General features: G+C 43.8%; 1 protein-coding gene across 1 annotated transcript in view; it reads left to right on the forward strand.

Annotated features, from left to right (window-relative positions):
* Positions 1-20,794: 20,794 nt before the first annotated feature.
* The window catches only part of LOC134949312 (cytochrome P450 2A4-like), a 77,944-nt gene continuing 76,249 nt past the window's right edge, over positions 20,795-22,489 (forward strand). The window contains exon 1 of the mRNA XM_063937810.1: positions 20,795-21,053. Coding sequence (XP_063793880.1) covers positions 20,874-21,053 — 180 coding nt within the window. The 5' untranslated portion in view covers positions 20,795-20,873. The remainder of the gene's footprint in view (positions 21,054-22,489) is intronic.

Genomic DNA, 22,489 nt, shown 5'->3' on the forward strand with positions numbered 1-22,489 from the left:
TCCGGGTGTGGACAAATAGATGGTTTCACCGCTCTGTGGACAGCAAGCTGCGCCGGTTGCTAAGCAACCTACTCTGGGACGTCTTAATGGTTCACGTCTCACCGGTCACGTGTCTTCTCCGGTCACGTGACTAGAATAGTCACGTGTGCGGGTGACGTAGGACACAGCTGAACGTGAACCTTGGGATTCGTGTATATTTGGTTACCGTGGTAACCCGTCGCTACAGGCAGCATAGATTTTACATTCTAATCTATCATTTCCATAACGTGGAGCACATGTATTCATCCTAAATAACTGTAACATATTTTAGGAGGTAGCGGGAGAAGGACAATTAACAGAAGACACTATGGTGTTTATATACATAATATTCCCTCATATGTATTTTACTCCTCCAGTTACCTGATTTTATATCTGTCAAAGAAAGTACGGCAGGCAGGGGGAGAAGGGAATAGTCCCAGACAGGGAAGGGAGGAAAGACGAATAAACAGAATCAAATCTAGTTTTTTATATATATATATATATATATATAGTGTATAATCACCTTAATGATTTTGTAATTAATCCAATCTAATGGTCATTGTCATCCTATAGTGGGCTGATTATTTTAATACTGAGAATACGCAGGAAAGGAAATAAGAGAGGTTCCAGTAAATAGTTACTGTATCCCACCTCTCTTGGGTCAAATCACCATATTTAATTCGACTGCCTTATTTAGACCCTCTGGATAAATACTATTCATTTGATACATCCAGAAGACCTCCTGTCTACACAGTCTTTTAAATCTGTCTCCACCACGTATGGTTTTGGGTATCGATTCTAAACCTATTAATTTAAGACCCTCTGGATCCCCGTTATGGGCTTCCACATAGTGCTTAGAGACACTATAGGTTTGGATACGTTTTATGATATTCCTCCTATGCTCCAGGAATCTTATCCTCAACATTCTAGTGGTTCGTCCTACGTATTTTTTATCACAGCCACATACTAACATATAGATGACGTAAGTTGTATCACAGTTAATAAAACTTTTTATTTCTAGAGGTCTGTCTATCCTTTCTGTGCTTATTCTTTTTGTCCGGTTTTGTATATAATTACATGTTATGCATTTATTTTTGCCACATCTGTAGCACCCCTTAATTTTCTCTTGGTGTTTTACTAGCCAGTCATTATTAGTCTCTCCCTCACTTCTAGACTCTACTACGGGTTTTAAATGGCTTGGTGCCAATATGTTCCTAAGGGATTTATTCCTACGAAAAATGAATCTAGGTTTAGATGTTAATATTGGACAGAGTAGTGGATCTTGTTTAAGAATACCATAGTTTTTGGAAATGATTTCTCTAATTTCTGAATGACAATTATTAAAAGTGGAGATATATGCTATTTCTTCTTTTTTCTCTATATTTAGTCCCTTATGTCATCCCCATCCCAAATAATAAACAAATCATCAATATAACATCTATATTGATGATTTGATTATTATTTGGGATGGGGATGACACGTCAGCTGCATCATTTGTTACACATTTGAATTCTAATCTTTTTAATTTATCCTTCACACTCACGTCTCATCCCCACAAAATGAATTTTTTGGACCTCTCCTTGGAGATCAAGGATAACAAAATATGTACCACTAATTTTATGAAGGATGTAGGAACAGATGCATATTTACATTTTAAAAGCGGTCATTATACACCGTGGAAAAAAAGCATTCCTAAAAGTCAGCTTCTAAGACTCAGAAGGAATTGTTCTGACCTTGCCTCTTTTGATGATCAGGCTAAAAACATGTGTAATGCCGTTCAAAATAGGGGATACCCATTATCCCTTATAAATTCAGCTCTATCAGAAGTTAGAAATAAAGAAAGAGAGACTCTGTTAACATCAAAAGGGAATAAGGGACTAAATATAGAGAAAAAAGAAGAAATAGCATATATCTCCACTTTTAATAATTGTCATTCAGAAATTAGAGAAATCATTTCCAAAAACTATGGTATTCTTAAACAAGAGCCACTACTCTGTCCAATATTAACATCTAAACCTAGATTCATTTTTCGTAGGAATAAATCCCTTAGGAACATATTGGCACCAAGCCATTTAAAACCCGTAATAGAGTCTAGAAGTGAGGGAGAGACTAATAATGACTGGCTAGTAAAACACCAAGAGAAAATTAAGGGGTGCTACAGATGTGGCAAAAATAAATGCATAACATGTAATTATATACAAAACCGGACAAAAAGAATAAGCACAGAAAGGATAGACAGACCTCTAGAAATAAAAAGTTTTATTAACTGTGATACAACTTACGTCATCTATATGTTAGTATGTGGCTGTGATAAAAAATACGTAGGACGAACCACTAGAATGTTGAGGATAAGATTCCTGGAGCATAGGAGGAATATCATAAAACGTATCCAAACCCATAGTGTCTCTAAGCACTATGTGGAAGCCCATAACGGGGATCCAGAGGGTCTTAAATTAATAGGTTTAGAATCGATACCCAAAACCATACGTGGTGGAGACAGATTTAAAAGACTGTGTAGACAGGAGGTCTTCTGGATGTATCAAATGAATAGTATTTATCCAGAGGGTCTAAATGAGGCAGTCGAATTAAATATGGTGATTTGACCCAAGAGAGGTGGGATACAGTAACTATTTACTGGAACCTCTCTTATTTCCTTTCCTGCGTATTCTCAGTATTAAAATAATCAGCCCACTATAGGATGACAATGACCATTAGATTGGATTAATTACAAAATCATTAAGGTGATTATACACTATATATATATATATATATATATATATGTATATAAAAAACTAGATTTGATTCTGTTTATTCGTCTTTCCTCCCTTCCCTGTCTGGGACTATTCCCTTCTCCCCCTGCCTGCCGTACTTTCTTTGACAGATATAAAATCAGGTAACTGGAGGAGCAAAATATATATGAGGGAATATTATGTATATAAACACCATAGTGTCTTCTGTTAATTGTCCTTCTCCCGCTACCTCCTAAAATATGTTACAGTTATTTAGGATGAATACATGTGCTCCACGTTATGGAAATGATAGATTAGAATGTAAAATCTATGCTGCCTGTAGCGACGGGTTACCACGGTAACCAAATATACACGAATCCCGAGGTTCACGTTCAGCCGTGTCCTACGTCACCCGCACACGTGACTATTCTAGTCACGTGACCGGAGAAGACACGTGACCGGTGAGACGTGAACCATTAAGACGTCCCCGAGTAGGTTGCTTAGCAACCGGCGCAGCTTGCTGTCCACAGAGCGGCGAAACCATCTATTTGTCCACTCCCGGAAGTGACGTAATGATCGTCCCGGGACAATAACATTGTTAACATTGCAATATGATTTTCTTATCTAGTATATATCAAGTCCCCCATAAGGAAAATAGTAATTCCATTTGTAAGTTCTTGTCTCCCACTCTTTTGAATAGATATTAACGATATAATTTAGGTTTACTTAGTCACATGTTCTACATAACCCGGAAGTATTCAAAATGTTATATGAATCCGAATGATATAGAATAGTTTGCTAAACGTATATTGAGCATATAATACCACTTTTTAATACTGAGTCTGTTTTAGGAATAGATAAGAACCTGTGGAACTATCAGGATAATTATTTTATTGTTAATTCACATTAATTAGAGGGATTGAGTGAACAGCTGTTGACCTGTTAAACAATCATGGAGGGTATAAATACCCAGGCAGTTTACATATACAAACCACCTTTGATAAAGCTGCAGTGCCTTGCAGTGAAACGCGTCAGAGGCTTGCCTAGGCCACCATCTTCCATCATTTCAGCTACCTTGGCGTGTCCGAACCAGGACTGGAGCATTAAAATTTCTAAAGCAAGAATTCATCTGGAATACCACTCATCCGTTGCACAACAGGAGGAACCGCATTGCAGTGAGGATCCCTCTCAACCCTTGCTTGGGTCTGAGTCCAACAAAAGGACATTTCAAAGGGACTACACCTCCAGCGGCCGAATGTGGTAATAATTCATGTGGGACTACATCTCTGTCCATTTCCAGTGTTTCATTTGCAAAAAATGTTTTTTCCAGTCCATCTAATAGGAACGGACTACAGCAGAAAGGCAGCAGTCAAGTAATGGTTATATACTAAAGTGGCCATACCATGGTTTTAGGTTTTTTTATGTGTTTTTAGAACTATGTTTAATTAAATTGTGATTTATCTTTCACTCAATCCTTTTTATTCATTTTTTTAAATCCATATAGCGCTGCTATTCATTTGTATATTTGTTTGTGGTTTCTGGGTTTGACTACCCCATTTTTTAGCAGCAGCATTAGAAAAGCAACATCCATATAGCGCCCGGAACCCTCTTGTTTTTACCTTGGTAGAAATAAATTGCCATGTCACTGTCAAGACTGAGGAGTCCTCTCCTAACCAAAATTCCTTAGGAGGATCATTGAGTGGTACGCTTACTGATGCTGTTGCCGCCGCTGCTGCTGTTGTTGTTGCTGGGAGTCGATCATCATCCCAGAGGGGAAGTCAGAAGACCACTTGTACTACTTCAATTAAGCAATTGACTGCCCAACAGTCCTTTGTGAGTAAGATAAAATACAGTATGACAGAAGTCATCCTGTTGCAAAGTGGATAACTGAGGCCTTTGACACTTATGTTGGTGTTAGACTTGCATCCAGTATACGCCATTAGTGCAGTGGGATTTAGACAACTGATGGAAATATTGTGTCCCCGGTACAAAATCTCATCTAGGTTCCACTTCACTAGGCAGGCGATATCGAGAATGTACAGAGACCTCAGAAAAAGAGTAACCAGTGTCCTACAAAATGCGGTTGTATCCAGTGTACACTTAAACATGGACATGTGGACAAGAGGAACAGGGCAGACTAAGGACTATATGACTGTGACAGCCCACTGGGTAGATGTATGGCCTCCCGCAGCAACAAGAGCAGTGGCAACAGTAGCAGCATCTCGCAAACACCAACTCGTTCCTAGGCAGGTTACGCTATGTATCATAGCTTTCCATAAGAGGCACACAGCTGACGACATCTTACGGAAACTGAGGGACATCATTGCATAATAGCTTACCCCAATTAGACTCTCCTGGGGATTTGTGATATCGGACAACGCCACCAATATTGTGCGTGCATTAAATCTGGACAAATTCCAGCACATCCCATGTTTTGCACATACAATTAATTTGAGGGCAGAATTTTTGAAAAATGACAGGGGCATGCAGGAGATGCTGTTGGTGGCACGAAAAATTGCAGCCCACTTTCGGTATTCAGCCACCGTGTGCCGAAGACTGGAGTGCCATCAAACACGCCTGAACCTGCCCTGCCATCACTTGAAGCAAGAGGTGGTAACAAGGTGGAATTCAACACTCTATATGCTTCAGAGGATGGAGGATCAGCAAAAGGCCATTCAAGCCTATACATCCACATACTATATAGGCAAAGGAGGGGTAGTGCACCTGACTCAAGCACAGTGAAGAATGATTTCCGTCTTGTGCGAGGTTCTCCAACACTTTGAACTTGCAACACGTGAAGTCAGTTCAGACACTGCCAGCTTGAGTCAGGTCATTCCCCTCTTCAGGTGTTTGCAGAAGCAGCTGGAGAAATTGAAGTAGGCGCTAAGACGGGACGATTCTGCTAAGTATGTGGGACTTGTGGATGGAGCCCTTCATTCGCTTTGCCAGGATTCAAGGGTGGTCAATCTGTTGAAATCAGAGCACTACATTTTGGCTACCGTGCTCGATCCTAGGTTTAAAGCCTATGTTGTATCTCTCTGGTTACAGGTAATTTTCAGTGTGCAGAAGGGAATTTAGGGGGGGGATTTGCACCCGCCTTCCTCTTTGTCTGTTATTTGTCTGTGACCCCTCCCCCTTCCAGCACCTGATATATAATTATCTCCAGGTATGATTGAGCAGCTTCCAAATTGTTTGTCTGCTTGTGTGCAAGAGGCATTGAATGGGAGCAGCTTTTGGAAGGCATGCTGTTCCTTGTAGTGCCAATGGGAGATTCTGGGGGTGGCTCCCGGGTAAGTTAGCTCTCTCTCTGGAAGTGATTTAGTAATAGCCTTTATCATGAGGCCTACTGTGACAAATTACAAGGCCCTATGTGGGCACTGCTATAAAGTAGTGTTAGGACTGCTCTATCAGAGAAGCCGTGAAGTGGCCAGCAGCTAAACATGTGTTTGCAAACATTTGTGACTGATTCTCTGAATTTTATTACCAGAGAGGTTCAGGAATGGTTACAAGTAATTTTCAGTGTTCGGAAGGGAATTTAGGGGTGGGGATTTACACCCCCCTTCCTCTTTGTCTGTTGTGTATCTCTCTTTCCGGCATACACAAGTCTGCAGAAGTGTAAAGAGCTGCTGGTGAGTAAATTGTCAACTCAAGCGGAAAGTGACTCATCAACAGCTCCTCCTTCAATTTCTCCTGCCACTGGAGAAAGCAAGGAAAAAGATAAGATTTCCTAGCCCACCCGCTGTCGGGGATGCAGGGCCGACAGGAGCAAAAGCTGACATCTGGTCCGCACTGAAGGACCTGCCAATGATTCCTGACAAGTCTACTGTCACTGCATATGATGCTGTCACCATTGAAAGAATAGTGGAGGATTATATCAGTGACAGCATCCAAGTAGGCATGTCAGACAGTCCGCATGTATACTGGCAGAAAAAAGAGGCAATTTGGATGCCCTTGCACAAACTGGCTTTATTTTACCTAAGTTGCCCCCCCCCTCCAGTGTGTACTCCGAAAGAGTGTTTAGTGCAGCCGGTAACCTTGTCAGCGATCGGAGTAGGAGGTTACTTCCACTAAATGTGGAGAAGATGATGTTCATCAAAATGAATTATGAATTCCTCCGGGAAGACCTTTACCAGCAATTGCCTCCAGAAAGTACAGAGGAACCTGTGATCGTGGATTCCAGTGGGGACGAATTAATACTCCGTGGGGAGGAGGATGTACACATTGAAAGCGGTGAGGGCCCAAACAAACCAGTAATTTCAGCCACAGTCATGTGGGAGACCCTGTCGCTGAAATGATTTATTTGTTAAAGTGTGCATGTCCCATTTATACAACATAAGGGTGGGTAGGACGGCACAAGGACAATTCCATCTTGCACCTTTTTTACTTCTTATCATCATGTGCTGTTAGGGGACTGTCTGACACTTCCGTATATATCCAGTGGTACTGCCATTTAATTCCAGTAAGTTGGACGTATAATTCCAGTGATTTGGGCGTATAATTCCAGTTGGATTTGTTTGTGTTGCTTGGCTTAGTCATACAGCTACCTCATTGCACCTCCTCAACATCTTTGCATGATGTGCTGTTTTTGGTCTAGTTTTTGAAAAGTGCCATCCTGTCTGACACTGCCGTATGAGTCCAGGGGTACTGCTGTATTAGTCCTAGGGTACTGCCATATAACTCTACCAAGTGCAGAATTTTTAAAAAATGACAGGGGTGTGCTTGAGATGCTGTCAGTGAACCGAACAATTGCAGCCCACTCTCGACATTCAGCAACTGCCTGACACTACTAGATGGGCCAGGTAGTTGTGTCGCTTAGCTTAGTCATACAGCAACCTCGGTGTACCTTTTTTTCTTCTCTACATTATGTGCTCTTAGGCGCCTTTTTTATATCTGCCCTCCTGTCTGCCACTGCAGTGCCACTCCTAGATGGACCAATTGTTTGTGTCGCTTGGTCAGTCATACAGCTACCTCTCTCTTCTACATCTTTGCATGAGGTGCTGTTTGGGGCCTAGTTTTTGAAAAGTGCCCTCCTGTCTGACACTGCAGTATCACTCCTAGATGGGCCAGATGTTTGTGCTGCACACTTGTTTCGCTTGGCTTAGTCATACAACAGCCTCGGTGCACCTCTTTTTCTTCTTCGTATCATGTGCTGTTTGGGGCCTTTTTTATATCTACCCTCCTGTCTGACACTGCAGTTCCACTCCTAGATGGGCCAGGCGTTTAGCCAAGTCATACAGCAACCTTGGTGCAACATTTTGGCCTAAAAACAATACAATATTGTGAGGTGTGAGGTGTGAGGTGTTCAGTATAGACTGGAAATGAGTGGAAATTAATGTTATTGAGGTTAATAATACCGTAGGATAAAAATTACTCCCAAACTCTGTGATTTTAGCTGTTTATATGTTTTTTTCAAAAATCATCCAGATCCGAAACCAAAACACGAAAGTGGAGTTAGAACCAAAACCAAAACACGAAAAGTGCCAGCCGCACATCTCTACTTTAATCTAGTGATGAGCGGGTTCGGTTCGTCGTAATCCGAACCCGCCCGAACTTCACCTTTTTTTGCATGGGTCCGAGCAACTTGGATCCCCCGCCTTGCTCGGTTAACCTGAGCGTGCCCGAAGGTTATCATCCCACGGTCAGATTCTCGCGAGATTCGTATTCTATATAAGGAGCCGCGCATCGCCGCCATTTTTCACTCGTGCATTGGAGATGATCGTGAGAGGACGTGGCTGGCGTCCTCTCAGTTTCTATGTTCACAGGGCTGCAAATATCTGTGCTCAGTGTGCTGCAAATATCTGTGCTCAGTGTGCTGCAAATATCTGTGCTCACATTGCTTCATTGTGGGGACTGGGGACCACCAGTATTATACAGGAGGAGTACAGTGCAGAGCTTTGCTGACCAGTGACCACCAGTATTATATGTTCTCTGCCTGAAAAACGCTTCATATCTATGCTGCATTGTAGTATATATAGTAAGAGTACAGTGCATAATTTTGCTGGCCACCAGTATATAATATATAGCAGTACGGTACAGTAGGCCACTGCTCTACCTACCTCTGTGTCGTCAAGTATACTATCCATCCATACCTGTGGTGCATTTCAGTTTTGCACAGTTTGCTGACCACCAGTATATAATATATAACAGTGCGGTACAGAAGGCCACTGCTCTACCTACCTTTGTGTCGTCAAGTATACTATCCATACATACCTGTGGTGCATTTCAGTTTTGCACAGTTTGCTGACCACCAGTATATAATACATAGCAGTACGGTACAGAAGGCCACTGGTCTACCTACCTCTGTGTCATCAAGAATACTATCCATGGCACTGTTTACCCACAGCCCCCATACTTGCAGCCTGTCCCTAGTGGGCCTTTCACTGTGCTAGGAAATACCTCCCCTCCCTGAGCTCTACTGAAGCTGCGGCCCGGGTTGAAAACTGCAGCCACCTCTACCTGCATTACAAATACCCCCATGCCCAGATCCCCCTGAACCACTCTACTGTCACACTTGTGGAACAGCGGAGCCTGGATTTTTGCCATTTTACCTTTTGCTCATAAATGTGCGCTGCTGTGTCGGCACCCAGAGGCTATGCCGGCTTACTGTTTCCTCTCTGCAAGTTTACTTCTGCACTGATGTCCGGCTAGCCACTTAGATTCTGGGGTGGCGTGCGGGCGCTGGCCCCGACGGGATGCTGCTTTGATCACACAACACTAACCCTGATGCCTTACTGAAGCAACTAGCGTGCCTCATGGTGAGAGGTAAGAAGGGATCGCAAGGAGGAGGAAGGAAGTCGCAAAAGACCACTCGAACGTGTGCAATGGATACTCCGACTTCAGCCAGTATGAGACAATTTCTCCTTCCCCAGGGCTCTAACCCCACGATGGATGTCTCTTTGCCCTCAACCCCACGGCTCTCGCCTGTCTCAGACTCGGCCTCCCAAGGGGGACTCCAACTGGCAGACCCACACACTACGACGGATCTGGGAAGCCTCTCCAAGATCCTGAACCTCCTTCAGGCCCTCCCTACGAAGCAGGACTTTGAGCATTTGGAGGGTAGGGTCAGAGAAACTATCCGCTCAGAGATCGCAACGGTTCAGGCAGAAATAACGCACATTGGAACACGCCTGTCTTCGCTGGAGGGCTTCTCTTCAGACACGGCAGCGGCACACAACGCTCTTAGAGCCACAGTTCTTAAACAAGCATCAAGCCTTTAACAACTCCAGGACCATGTAGAAGATTTAGATAACCGCGGAAGGAGAAACAATTTGAGGATCCGGGGGGTCTCAGAGGACGTCACGCCCGACTGTCTTATAGGCTTCTTACGACGGTATTCAACAATCTCCTGGCCCGTGATCCTGCCTCGACCAACGAGTTCGATAGGGCCCATCGAGCCCTGAGACCCAGAGGTACACCTTCCGACCGCCCCCGCGACCTTATCTGCCATCTACACTACTACACAGAAAAGGAGGAGATCCTCCGCAAGACACGTCGCATGGATGTGATAGAGACTGCATCTCATAGACTTCAGATCTTTCAGGATTTATCGTGGTCGTCCCTTCAGAAACTAAGAGCCCTATACGCGCTCACCGTGGAACTCCGGAAGCTGGGTATTAAGTATAGATGGGGCTTTCCTTTTGGACTCCAGGTCTCGCAAAATGGGAAACTGCTCTCCTTTAAGGACCCCTCTGATTTGCCCCTTTTCTGCCAAACGCTGGGTGTGGCGCAGGTCTCTCTCCCAGACTGGCAGGAGCCTCTGACATGCAGTGTACCCCCAGAACTCTTTCACCCTGACAACGACTGGCACCTTGTCCACCGGAACCCGAAACCCCCTAGAGAGCAGCGCTCCCTTACGCAGTCGCTGAAGAAATGAGGGCCTCTACATGATTCAGAATATTCTCCTTAATATTTTTCGAGAGTTCCTACTTTAGTTTAAACTTGTTCCCTGCCAATTTAGGGGATCTCTTTGCTCTATGATTCATACCCCCTTTGGGGATGTGACCAAGGCATTGGGATCGTACTTGACCCGACGGGTACCCAACTGTCCCGACCGGATGGGAGGTATATGTTTTTGGTTCTATGATGTTTCTCTACATTGCTCTATAGTTGTGTGATCAAACTGTTAGTTATATTTCTGATTGTGATATCAACATTCCTGTTGGGGCTGGGGTCAGCACTGACCCCCCAGTTAGCCCCTACACCACCCGTGTATTCTTGGCCTCCGATGCGAGTAACGCATCCGAGCTCCTGAGAGGTGGTAGTGTGTTTTTTCTTTTTTCTGCGTTCCTGACTTCACTTGCTGGATTTTTGGTTGGACCAGGTACCTTGAATTTCTCTCCTTATGTGCTCCTTAATTCTGTTTCATTCTTTCTCTCTTTCCCCGTCTATTCTCCGATGTGTGGTTCTCCGTTCCGGAAGTTGTTCTGCCCTCCTTGCTAGACTCAACATTTCACCCTGGTTTCCCGATGATGGCGGTTGACCCCAAAGTGACAGCCATAAAATTGGTTTCCCTAAATGTTAATGGCCTTGATGTCCCGGAGAAATGCTCAAGGGTGCTCACAGACCTTTTTGCATTTCGGGCTGATGTTGCCTTCCTACAGGAATCGCACTTCAAAGTTTGAGCGGCTCCGGTCCTTAAGGACCGTAATTATCCGCACTCCTTTTATAACAACAACAGCAAGGGGACATCGGTGTCGCTAGAGGAGGGCGGGACACTCCTGGTGAAATGTAAACTGTTTGATCAGCCATATACATTCATTAACATATACGTCCCCAATCAATCCCAACCTAGTGTTCTAGGGAAGGTTCTCAACCGCATTGCCCCCACTGATCACAGGTATCCCTGTTATTGGAGGTGACCTTAACTGGACTCTCCAGCCGGAGGTAGACATCTCCGGGACGCCGGCCAGAACCTCTGTAACATCGCACCGTAGAGTGCGCCGCTCTCTCCATGACCACCAGCTGGTTGACACCTGGAGGCTCCAAAACCCCGGGGACACGGACTATACGTTGTACTCCAGACCCCACGATACCTACTCTAGATTAGATTACTTTCTCTTGCCCCGCAGATTTCTGCACCTAGTTGGGGATACTGACATCGGCTTGATCACCTGGTCGGATCACGCTCCTATCTCCCTGACCCTGGAGACGTCTCACCCACACTCCAAACAATGTACCTGGCGGTTGAATGAACAACTCTTGATGGACACTAGATTTTAACCCCAGGTGCTTGAGACACCAGGGGTTAAATTATTTTATAACAAACTAAATGCCGGACGTCTCCCGGGTCACGGTGTGGGAAGCCCACAAGTGTGTTCTGCGGGGGAAACTCATCCAGCTAGGTTCCATGCTAAAAAGGAAAGACTGGGGGAAAAGACTGCCTTACTTCAGCGGCTGAGGGACTTAGAGACAATGCATAAAACGGGCTCCTCTCCATCGGTTCTGAACGCACTGACCGAGACGAGAATAACTCTTAATGCCCTGTTGTTTTCAGACATCAAAAGGGACTATAGGCTTTGCAGAAATAATTTTTATCAATGGGGTAACAAACCAGGGAAACTTCTGGCCAGGGCGCTTCACGCGCAGAGAACCACTCTATTTATCCAGTCGATACAGGATATTGCAGAAGCTTTCCACTCTTATTACACTAAATTATATAATCTCCAGGAACCTAAAACCCCGGGGTCATTATCAGTAACCAGGGAATTGGTGGCAGGATACCTCCGTGATGCAGAACTTCCTAGGATATCAGAAGATGATAGCGCCTGGCTAGACTCCCCCTTCTCTCTCCTGGAACTGGAACAAGCCCTTAAGGAGACTCCTTCAGGGAAGAGTCCGGGCCCGGATGGCTATCCCATCTCTTATTACAATCTTTTTAAAGATTCTCTCCTGCCTAAAATGCTATTGGCGTTCAACGAGATCTCCGATAATCGCGGTTTCTCCCCACAATCACTAGAGGCCTTCATCACGGTTATACCGAAGGAGGGGAAATACCCGGCTCAATGTGCCAGTTATCGCCCGATCTCCCTCCTCAACACAGACATCAAGCTGTTTGCTAAACTTATAGCAAACAGATTGAGGGTGTTACTCCCCAATATTGTGCATTCGGACCAGGTGGGTTTCATCCCTGGTAGGGAGGCCCGGGATAATACGACCAAAATTATCGACTTGATGTATCTAGTGTCGTATAGTCAAAACCCAATAGTGGTGCTCTCTACTGATACCGAGAAGGCATTTGATCGAGTAGATTAGCTGTTTATGGAGGGGATCCTGCGTCACTTGGGGTTGGGGCCTGTTAGCCTGAACCGCGTTCTGGCACTATATAATTTCCCTACTGCAAGGATCAAAATTAACGGAGACCTGTCCCACCTAGTTCTGATTCGGAACGCACTAAACAGGGATGTCCTCTCTCACCCCTCATCTTCGTCCTCTGCATGGAGACCTTGGCAAGTTCCATTAGGCTTAATCCAGACATCTCGGGACTCATGGTGTTGGGGCAAAGAGTACAAACTTGCACTGTTCGCAGACGATATGCTAACTATTATATCAAACCCGGTGGTCTCTGTCCCTAACCTGATGTCTGAACTCGATAGATATGGCTCCCTGTCAAACTTTAAGATTAATCTTTCTAAATCAGTGGCAGTGACTGTATCAACGCCCTCCCAAGCTCTTGACGGCCTCAAACAATATTTCCCCTTTCATTGGCATCCCTCTAGCTTTAAATACCTGGGGGCCACCCTACATAAAGACTTATCACGTCTTTTTGAGGTAAACTTCAGAAAATTGCTTGTCTCACTTCGTTCCGAGTTCCGGGACTGGGGAAACAAGCGGCTATCCTGGTTGGGGAGGCTCAGTGCCATTAAAATTAATGTTTTACTGAGAGTCCTTTATCTCCTCCAGGCGCTCCCGGTTTCCATTCCTGGAACTTGGTTCAGGGATCTACATAATTTAGTTAGGGACTTTGTGTGGGGGGGCAAACGGCCCCGCTTTCAACGTGCCATCCTTTTTCGTCCCAAACATAAGGGCGGTCTTCAGATACCGCATTTCTCACTGTAGTATGAGGCTACTGTTCACAGAATCTTGGAATGGTCACGCCCACATGACACAAAACAGTGGGTCCATATTGAGGAAGCAGGGCTACCCGCCCCCATTGCCTACTACCCTTGGTGCTCTAGGATACCACACATAGATCACCCAACTATTGGACCTACACTTTCACGCTGGGGTAGACTTAGGACTCTCCCATATATTTCTTCTAAATACTCTCCCCTGACCCCACTGTATTATGACCCAGATTTCCCGCCGGCAGTCTTGGGCCGGGGATTTGACTCATGTCGAAGGGAGGGGGTGGCGCGTGTTGGCCAGCTGGTGGAGCATGGAGAGATGATCCCCTTCCCCTTGATGCAATCAAAGTGGAATCTCTCGCCTTCAGAGATTTGGAGGTACCTCCAATTGAAACATTTTGTCCTGGGGAGTATGGTCCGCCCAAGCATGACTAGACCATTAACGGTTTTCGAGTATTTATGCTCAGAACCCTCTCGCCCACTGCACTTCCTCTCAAAATGCTATAGATTTTTGATTGTAAACAAATTCCCGGATCTCCCTAAATATGCCAAGGACTGGGCCCCCGACATACAAATAGATCTGTCAGAAGAGGACTGGGAGAAGAGTTTTCAAGCCACCTTTGTAAGTTCCTCAAGTTATTCAGTCCTCGAAACGCATTTCAAAGTTCGGTCTCGGTGGTACAGATGTCCCCAAACACTGGCTAAAATGTTCCCCAATGTATCAGATAAATGTTGGAGATGCAATACTCAAACAGGTTCCCCGAAGCTTATCTGGTGGGATTGCTCTAAACTTCGGCCCTTTTGGGATAAAGTAATTGCAACCTCAAAATTGATAGTGGGTCCGGAGGTCCCCTCTGAGCCAGCCTTTTGGCTCCTCAACTTTGTTACATGGCCCTTGTCGACATATAAAAATTCTCTACTAAAGTTTCTTAATATGCGCAGCCAAAGCGGTCATTCCGGTTCGCTGGAGATCTACTGAACCTCCAAATATGAGGGAATGCGTTGCTAGAGTAGATTGGTATATGACTATGGAGGACTTGCGGGTGACACCATAGACACATCGGAGATTCATGACCCCTTGTTCCCCTTGGTTGGAATTGAAATCCTCACATACTTACCTGTCACTGATGTCCTAACTTGAGCCCTGCACGTCGCCCTCTACTTCCGATTCCTAACTATTTTAGTATTGACAATTGGAGATAGATGTTATTACTTCAGCTTCCTAACCTGACTGGACCGGAAGGGTCCACACAGTCCCACCCCCCCCCCCTCCCCGCCCCCTCTTTTCTTGAATCTCTATTTTCCACCCTGTACTCTTTTCTGTTCCTTCTTCTTTATTTCTTTTAGTGTTAAGAAATGTTATGTCAAGACAGCTTTATTTTAGAGAGGCCGGCTTTGACCTCGAATTAGAGGTAATGACCTAGACACGGAATTTAAGTACTACTGGCCACGATAGCTATGTTAACTGTCTTTGCTCATACCTATCAGATTGTGTTTTTCTGTATTATCAGTTGAAAGATGTATGCTGTCTTCTATAACCTGTTATTACTTAACAATTCAATAAACATTTATTGGAAAAAAAAATAATACTATCCATTCAAGCCTGTGGTGCATTTCAGTTTTGCACAGTTTGCTGACCACCAGTATATAATATATAGCAGTATGGTACAGTAGGCCACTGCTCTACCTACCTCTGTGTCGTCAAGTATACTATCCATCCATACCTGTGGTGCATTTCAGTTTTGCACAGTATATATAGTAGTAGGCCATTGCTATTGACAGTGGCATATAATTCCACACATTAAAACATGGAGAACAAAAATGTGGAGGGTGAAATAGGGAATTATCAAGATCCACTCCACCTCGTGCTGAAGCTGCTGGCACTAGTCATAGCCGAGACGATGAAATGCCATCAACGTCGTCTGCCATGGCCAATGCCCAATGTCATAGTAGAGAGCATGTAAAATCCAAAACATAAAAGTTCAGTAAAATTACCCAAAAATCAAAATTAAAAACGTCTGAGGAGAAGGGTAAACTTGCCAATATGCCATTTACGACACGGAGTGGCAAGGAACGGCAGAGGCCCTGGCCTACGTTCATGTCTAGTGGTTCAGCTTCACATGATGATGGAAGCACTCATCCTCTCGCTAGAAAACTGCAGTGCCACTCCTAAATGGGCCAGGTGTTTGTGTCGGCCACTTGGGTCGCTTAGCTTAGTCACACAGCTACCTCATTGCGCCTCTTTTTTTCTTTGCATCATGTGCTGTTTGGGGACTATTTTTTTGAAGTGCCATCCTGTCAGACACTGCAGTGCCAGGTGTTTGTGTCGGCCACTTGGGTCACTTAACTTAGTCACAGAGCGACCTCATTGCGCCTCTTTTTTTCTTTGCAGTATGTGCTGTTAGGGGACTATTTTTTTGAAGTGCCATCCTGTCTGACACTGCAGTGCCACTCCTAGATGGGCCAGGTGTTTGTGTAGGCCACTTGGGTAGCTTAGCTTAGTCATCCAGCGACCTCGGTGCAAATTTTAGGACTAAAAATAATATTGTGAGGTGTGAGGTGTTCAGAATAGACAGAAATTGAGTGGAAATTATGGTTATTGAGGTTAATAATACTATGGGATCAAAATGACCTCCAAATTCTATGATTTAAGCTGTTTTTGTGGGTTTTTTGTAAAAAAAGTGAATCCAAAACACACCCGAATCCGACAAAAAAAATTTCAGGGAGGTTTTGCCAAAACGCGTCCGAATCCAAAACACGGCCGCGGAACCGAATCCAAAACCAAAACACAAAACCAGAAAAATTTCCGGTGCACATCTCTAATTATTAGCATATTGGCACCTGGGTGTTGGTAGGTAATGTTCACACTATATTGTGTGCTACGTGTGTGGTATTGGATTATATAAAAGCCTATTATGTTGCTGTTCTATTACTATGGCGCTTTGACATAACACGGTAATTCTGGCTAAGGGATAAGGTACTTTGTTTCCATGAAATATACCTCTGACCCTCACTGGCTTTAGATCCCTTCAGTTGAATCTCTCTTGGGACCTGGGAGTCTATGTCTGTGCGTTTTTGTTTTTGTCTTTGTATTTTCCTTTATTTTGAGTATCTCTGTTTTTTATAGCAATCAATGTGTGATGCTTACAAATAACCTTTGTATATGGAAGCTTGTCTTGATAAAGATCCTGAATGTAGGATCGAAACGTCGACAACATTAAGCCTGATTTTGACGGAAATAAAGTTATTATGAAATTGAAGCTGCTGAAGACATTCTGATTGGATGAGTGCACCTCCACATTGTTGGACTCTCTCTCTATATATATATATCAGTTGACGTGAAAAAAACAGAGCATAGTGCTGACAGTTTCACCCGTGTGGGGAGATCCGACTGTCAGCACTATGCTCTGTTTTCTTCACGTCAACTGACAGTAGCGCCGGGCGTCATGGTTACCTTGACAACCCGACCTCCTGTCATCGATTACGCTTTTGGTGCGCGCCGGACCTGGGTGCCGGGAACGGAGCCAGGGGCGGCGTTTCTCACATGGCGTGCTTCTCCTAGGTATTTAGGTAAGTTCTTTGTCTTTCACTTCATTGCTGTTTTTCCTTGACAAAGGGGTGTGCCAACCCCGAAACGTTGGAGTTCAGGTGTTATTTTTAATACATCATGAGTTTTGCATCAAGTCTCTGAGTGCAGTCTTTTGTGCTTGCTTTACATTACGTGTTTTCTGGAGGCACCGGTGCGACTGAGTCCATTAGGTGGAGTGCCGGTCCATATATTGCTTATATATATATATATATATATATATATATATATATATTGCTCACAAGAATGCAGCACAGATATGGATACTTGAAGTGACACGGAGCTGTAAGATACAGCAATGGCCTACTGTAATGTACAACTATATACTGGTGGTCACCAAAATGCTGCACTGTACTACTATATATAGTATATATATATACTGGTCACACAACAATGCAGCAGATATTGAGCACTGATCAGGAATCAGGATACTGTCTAGATCTGAGTCTGACATGGAGCTGCAAGATACAGCAATGGCCTACTGTACTGTACTACTAATATAATATACTGGTGCACAATGCAGCACAATGAACACAGATATTTGCAGCACACTGAGCACAGATATGGAGCTTTTCAGGATGAGAACGTAGCCACGTCCTCTCCATTCAATCTCCAATGCACGAGTGAAAATGGTGTCGACACGCGGCCTTCACACACACCTTGCTCAGGTGCAATCACAAGGTGCAGATCTGCTTAGATCTATTTGGACTTTCCCTCTATCTACCGTCACCAGCGGCGCTAACAACCACACCGCCACAGCCAGCTTGTGAATAGACGGCTTTCGCTTCTCTCCGCTGCACAGCTTATGTGGGCACTGCAGGACTCATATGCCGAGGACGCTCGGCTCTGACCAGCCCACCGGAGAGGTATTGATATCTGCTTCAACTCATGCTGCTTTCACATCGCAAAACCTGCTTTTGAAATGGTATTTGAAACGGTTCTTAAAACGGGTTTGAGCAGTTAAACCCCTTTCATCTTATGTTGTAACCAGTAAATTACCATTTCATTACCGTTTTGGTACCTTTCACACTGAACCCGTTTCACCCATAGAAAACAGTGGTTGTCATTATAAATGGACTTTTCTAGCCCACACATTATTAATAATTATTAATTAATTAATTATTAATAATTTGGATAGTCGTACGATGGAACCCAGCAGCTTGAAGCATTTTTGCCATGTTTTATATATGAGGGTATCCTTGACTGTCCCAGTAATTTGGCAGCAGATTTCCTCATCCACTCTGATCCTAAAGCAGCTCCCTCACCTCTTCATCACTCCAATTAGACATTTTATAATGGCTTTGCAGTCTAAAAGTTTATAAAGCCACTCTCACATGTGTCTCCTGTGTTTTCCAAGCTGTTTCCTGGTTGTGGCTGCTGACATCACACATGGAGACAGCCTATGACCTGCTGGGGCTTGCAAATACCGTTTCAGACCCTTTCACACTGCACAGTGAAATGGGACTGAAACGGGTAGGACCCTTCTTTTTTACCGTTTCAAAATACCTGTATTTTGAAAACGGTAAATTGAAGGGGACCCTTTCACATCGCAGCTTGACCCGTTTAGGAAGCCAGTTAAAACGACAAAATACCGGGTACAAGCTGCGGTGTGAAAGGGGTATCAGTGACTTTTAATAATCACACTTGGGAGAATACCTTGTGCACCTTGCTCATCACCATCTGTCTGCATAGCAGCAATTACCGTTTTTCTGTGGAACACGGACCTTACTATCTAGAACACTGCTGCAATCTAGCATTAGATACAAGAAATTACAGACACCATGAGACAATTGTAGTGTGATCTATCCTTTTAATCATTAAATATAATTACCGGTATACACGTTTGTAACAACTTTTTTATATTAATAAATACTGCATTCTTTTATACATTGGCTCTCTTCATATATACACTTTTGCTGACATTCAGCGCAGCCGTTTGTTTTCTTCTTGTTCTTGTCACATTACTACACATAGTATTCCGGCAATCGCAGTTTCTCAGGAATCGTGGTTTCTAGAAGTTTATCATTACTGTTTAGTTCATATACACCTTTTACATATTATGTGTTGAGGCGCTTTTTCCAGCACTTTATTTTTTTTTTTATTTTTTTTTTTATGATTGGCTTTACCTGGGTTGAACTATTCAATTGATTAGAAAGGTATTTCACAACACAACTGATTGCAATAATTAATTATGAGGGAAATCAAGGTACTGTACTGTACACAATATTTTATCCCTCCAGGAATGTGTCATGTTGGGAGATATGGATTGTGTATATTAATTTTAAACCAATTGTGTATAATAGAATTAAACGAAAAGTTTAGTAATTCTTCGGTACTGTTTATAGTTCCACCTAATTGAGAGACAACTATTTTATGCAGTTTTCTTGTAGTGGAACAAGGACAACTTAAACAACCTTAAAATACACATAAAAAAATAAAACCTATAATTTATTTTGCAAGAATGCAATATCAGCCTCTTTGTTACTTACACACTGGAACATGACTCAGGAGGATTCTCTGTGTGTCTGTCTCTAGACTCGAATGCTCTCAATAGATAACAGGTTACTCAAGATCCCTGGGTCACTTACAGCTTTATCCTAATACGCCTGCGTCTCTGCCTGCACTGCATACTGTCCTGCTTACATTCTGGCTGCCTAGTTGTGCTACTGCACAAGAGTGAGAGCTAGTGAAGCTCTGGCCAGAGTCCCCCTGACAAGGGGGGTCTAGAGTACAGTATGCTATGCATCCCCCCTCCCACCCCTTTCTAGCTATGCAACCGTCACCGTTTATTGTATGGGGATGGTGATTTAACTGTATTTATCAATCATCAGATAGCATAGCTCTCCACCACTAGGTAACAATATCAATATATGGTTTTACAGAATCAACAAGAACCCCTTTGCTGGCAGTGTGGACTTAGCAAAGTCTTTCCAGTTTTGTTAGATTATAGCTGAGTTAAAAAAGTTATATGCATCCATGGACACCTGCCAATCATGTGCAATTCATTAACACTTTGCCAGCAGTGTTAGGCTATCAGCACTACAATATATGTCTGTGTTGGTTGACACCACCACACGTTACTGTACAGGTGAGTGTTGAAAAACAGTGGTGGTGTCACTAACAATATACATTAAATCGTATACACAGTATATACAGCTACTAATGATTTGTAATATTAAATAGACCCTATGTTATTGTCACATCATTTAAATGTGTAAGCTTTGTGGTTTTATCTGTTTTGTGAGTGTAGCTGTGCTCATTAATGTTATCAGGCAGTTGCTGTGTAATGCAATGATATGAAGGGGTTAATATACTCTTGGCCAACTGTAGCTATTTACCTATCTGAAATACAACCAACCTAATCATTACGCTCACTGTTATTTATAATGTTCTTCTGTGTCCAAACTCTTTCTTCATCACTAATAAACACAGAGGGACACAGGTCACAGGCATTTCAGTAATTGTGCTGCGTTCATAATGGCGCTGAATATAACAGGGACCCTACTCCTTGCTGCTGGGGCCACTCTTCTCATTTACCTTATACAATGGTGGAAACATATAAAGCAGAGGAACCTGCCCCCGGGGCCCACACCTCTGCCCCTGCTGGGGAATATCATGCAGACCAGCAGCACAGAATTTACACAGTCTTTGGTTAAGGTAAGCTGGGGCATTTATTCCCTCATTATTGCAATATAACAGAATTCTGCCGTGCTGAGTGCAGGTGTCTCTATAATGTATTACCTCTATATGTAAATGTATCTCCTGAGATTAAATAAATTGGCAGAGCATCTAGACCAGGCTTTTTCAACCAGTGTGCCGTGGCACACTAGTGTGCCGCGACCAGTTGCAAGGTGTGCCGCGGAGCCAGAGCAGCTTCCTGCACCTTCAGAGTAAACTGTTGGCCCGGGCTCTTCTTAGAGGATCATTCATGCTCCGGCTGTGACCTATGCCTTGAAGACACGGCAATATGATTTCATAGGTCACTGCTGCCACATCTCACCCCCCAGCCAGCCCACCCGTCTGCATACACATCTTCCAGTTCCTGCTTCCACACACAACTTTCCTTGCCCACCCACATCCACACCTTCACGACCGCCCACTGCTCAGTATTCACAGCACTCCACTATGAACCCCCGCCAGAGAGGAGGACAGCTGATAGGAAGGGGCTCATATTTGTTATTTTTCTCCTGTGGGGAACAATAGGATTTATGTGGGGAGCAATGTGATTGATTTATGTGGGGAGCAATAGGATTTATATAGGGAGCATCTTGATTTGTGTGGGGAGCAATGTGATTGTTTTTTCTGTGTAGGCAAATGTATGTATGGATTTTTTTTTATGGTGAGGGCCAATGTGTGTTTTTTTGCGGGGGTTTCTGCGGGGAACTGATGGTGTGCCTTGGCAATTTTAAAATATTGGACTGGGACAAAATCTACTTCAAGCGCCTATATTGAAAGAAAAATCAATTTTAAATAGCACCAAAGCGCTGCCTTATAAGGCACTGTGTATGTGCCTTAGAATTGTTCACAAAGAAGAAAAAGAAAAATGCTGCGCCTATGGTGCTATTAGTAGAACATAATTGTGGAGAGCTGACAACCAAAGTAATTATAAAAAAAAAATTTTTATTAAAATAATAACACACCAATAAAACTTTATACACAGTGTATAAGAAATGATGGGTTTATATATACTCTGAAAGAACCATACATAGTTACAATAAATAAAACATAGGCCCTCATTCCGAGTTGTTCGCTCGGAGTTTTTCATCGCATCGCAGTGAGAATTCTCTTAGTGCGCATGCGCAATGTTCGCTCTGCGACTGCGCCAAGTAACTTTGCTATGAAGAAAGTAAGTTTACTCACGGCTTTTTCATCGCTCCGACGTTCGCATTGTGATTGACAGGAAATGGGTGTTACTGGGCGGATGCACGGCATTTTAGGGGCATGTGGCTGGAAACGCTACCGTTTCCGGAAAAAACGCAGGAGTGGCCGGGGAAACGGTGGGTGTGCCTGGGCGAACGCTGGGTGTGTTTATGACGTCAGCCAGGACCGAAAAGCACTGAACTGATCACACAGGCAGAGTAAGTCTGAAGCTA

This window comes from Pseudophryne corroboree, chromosome 8 (genome assembly GCF_028390025.1).
Source record: "Pseudophryne corroboree isolate aPseCor3 chromosome 8, aPseCor3.hap2, whole genome shotgun sequence".
Classification (NCBI taxonomy): Eukaryota; Metazoa; Chordata; class Amphibia; order Anura; family Myobatrachidae; genus Pseudophryne; species Pseudophryne corroboree.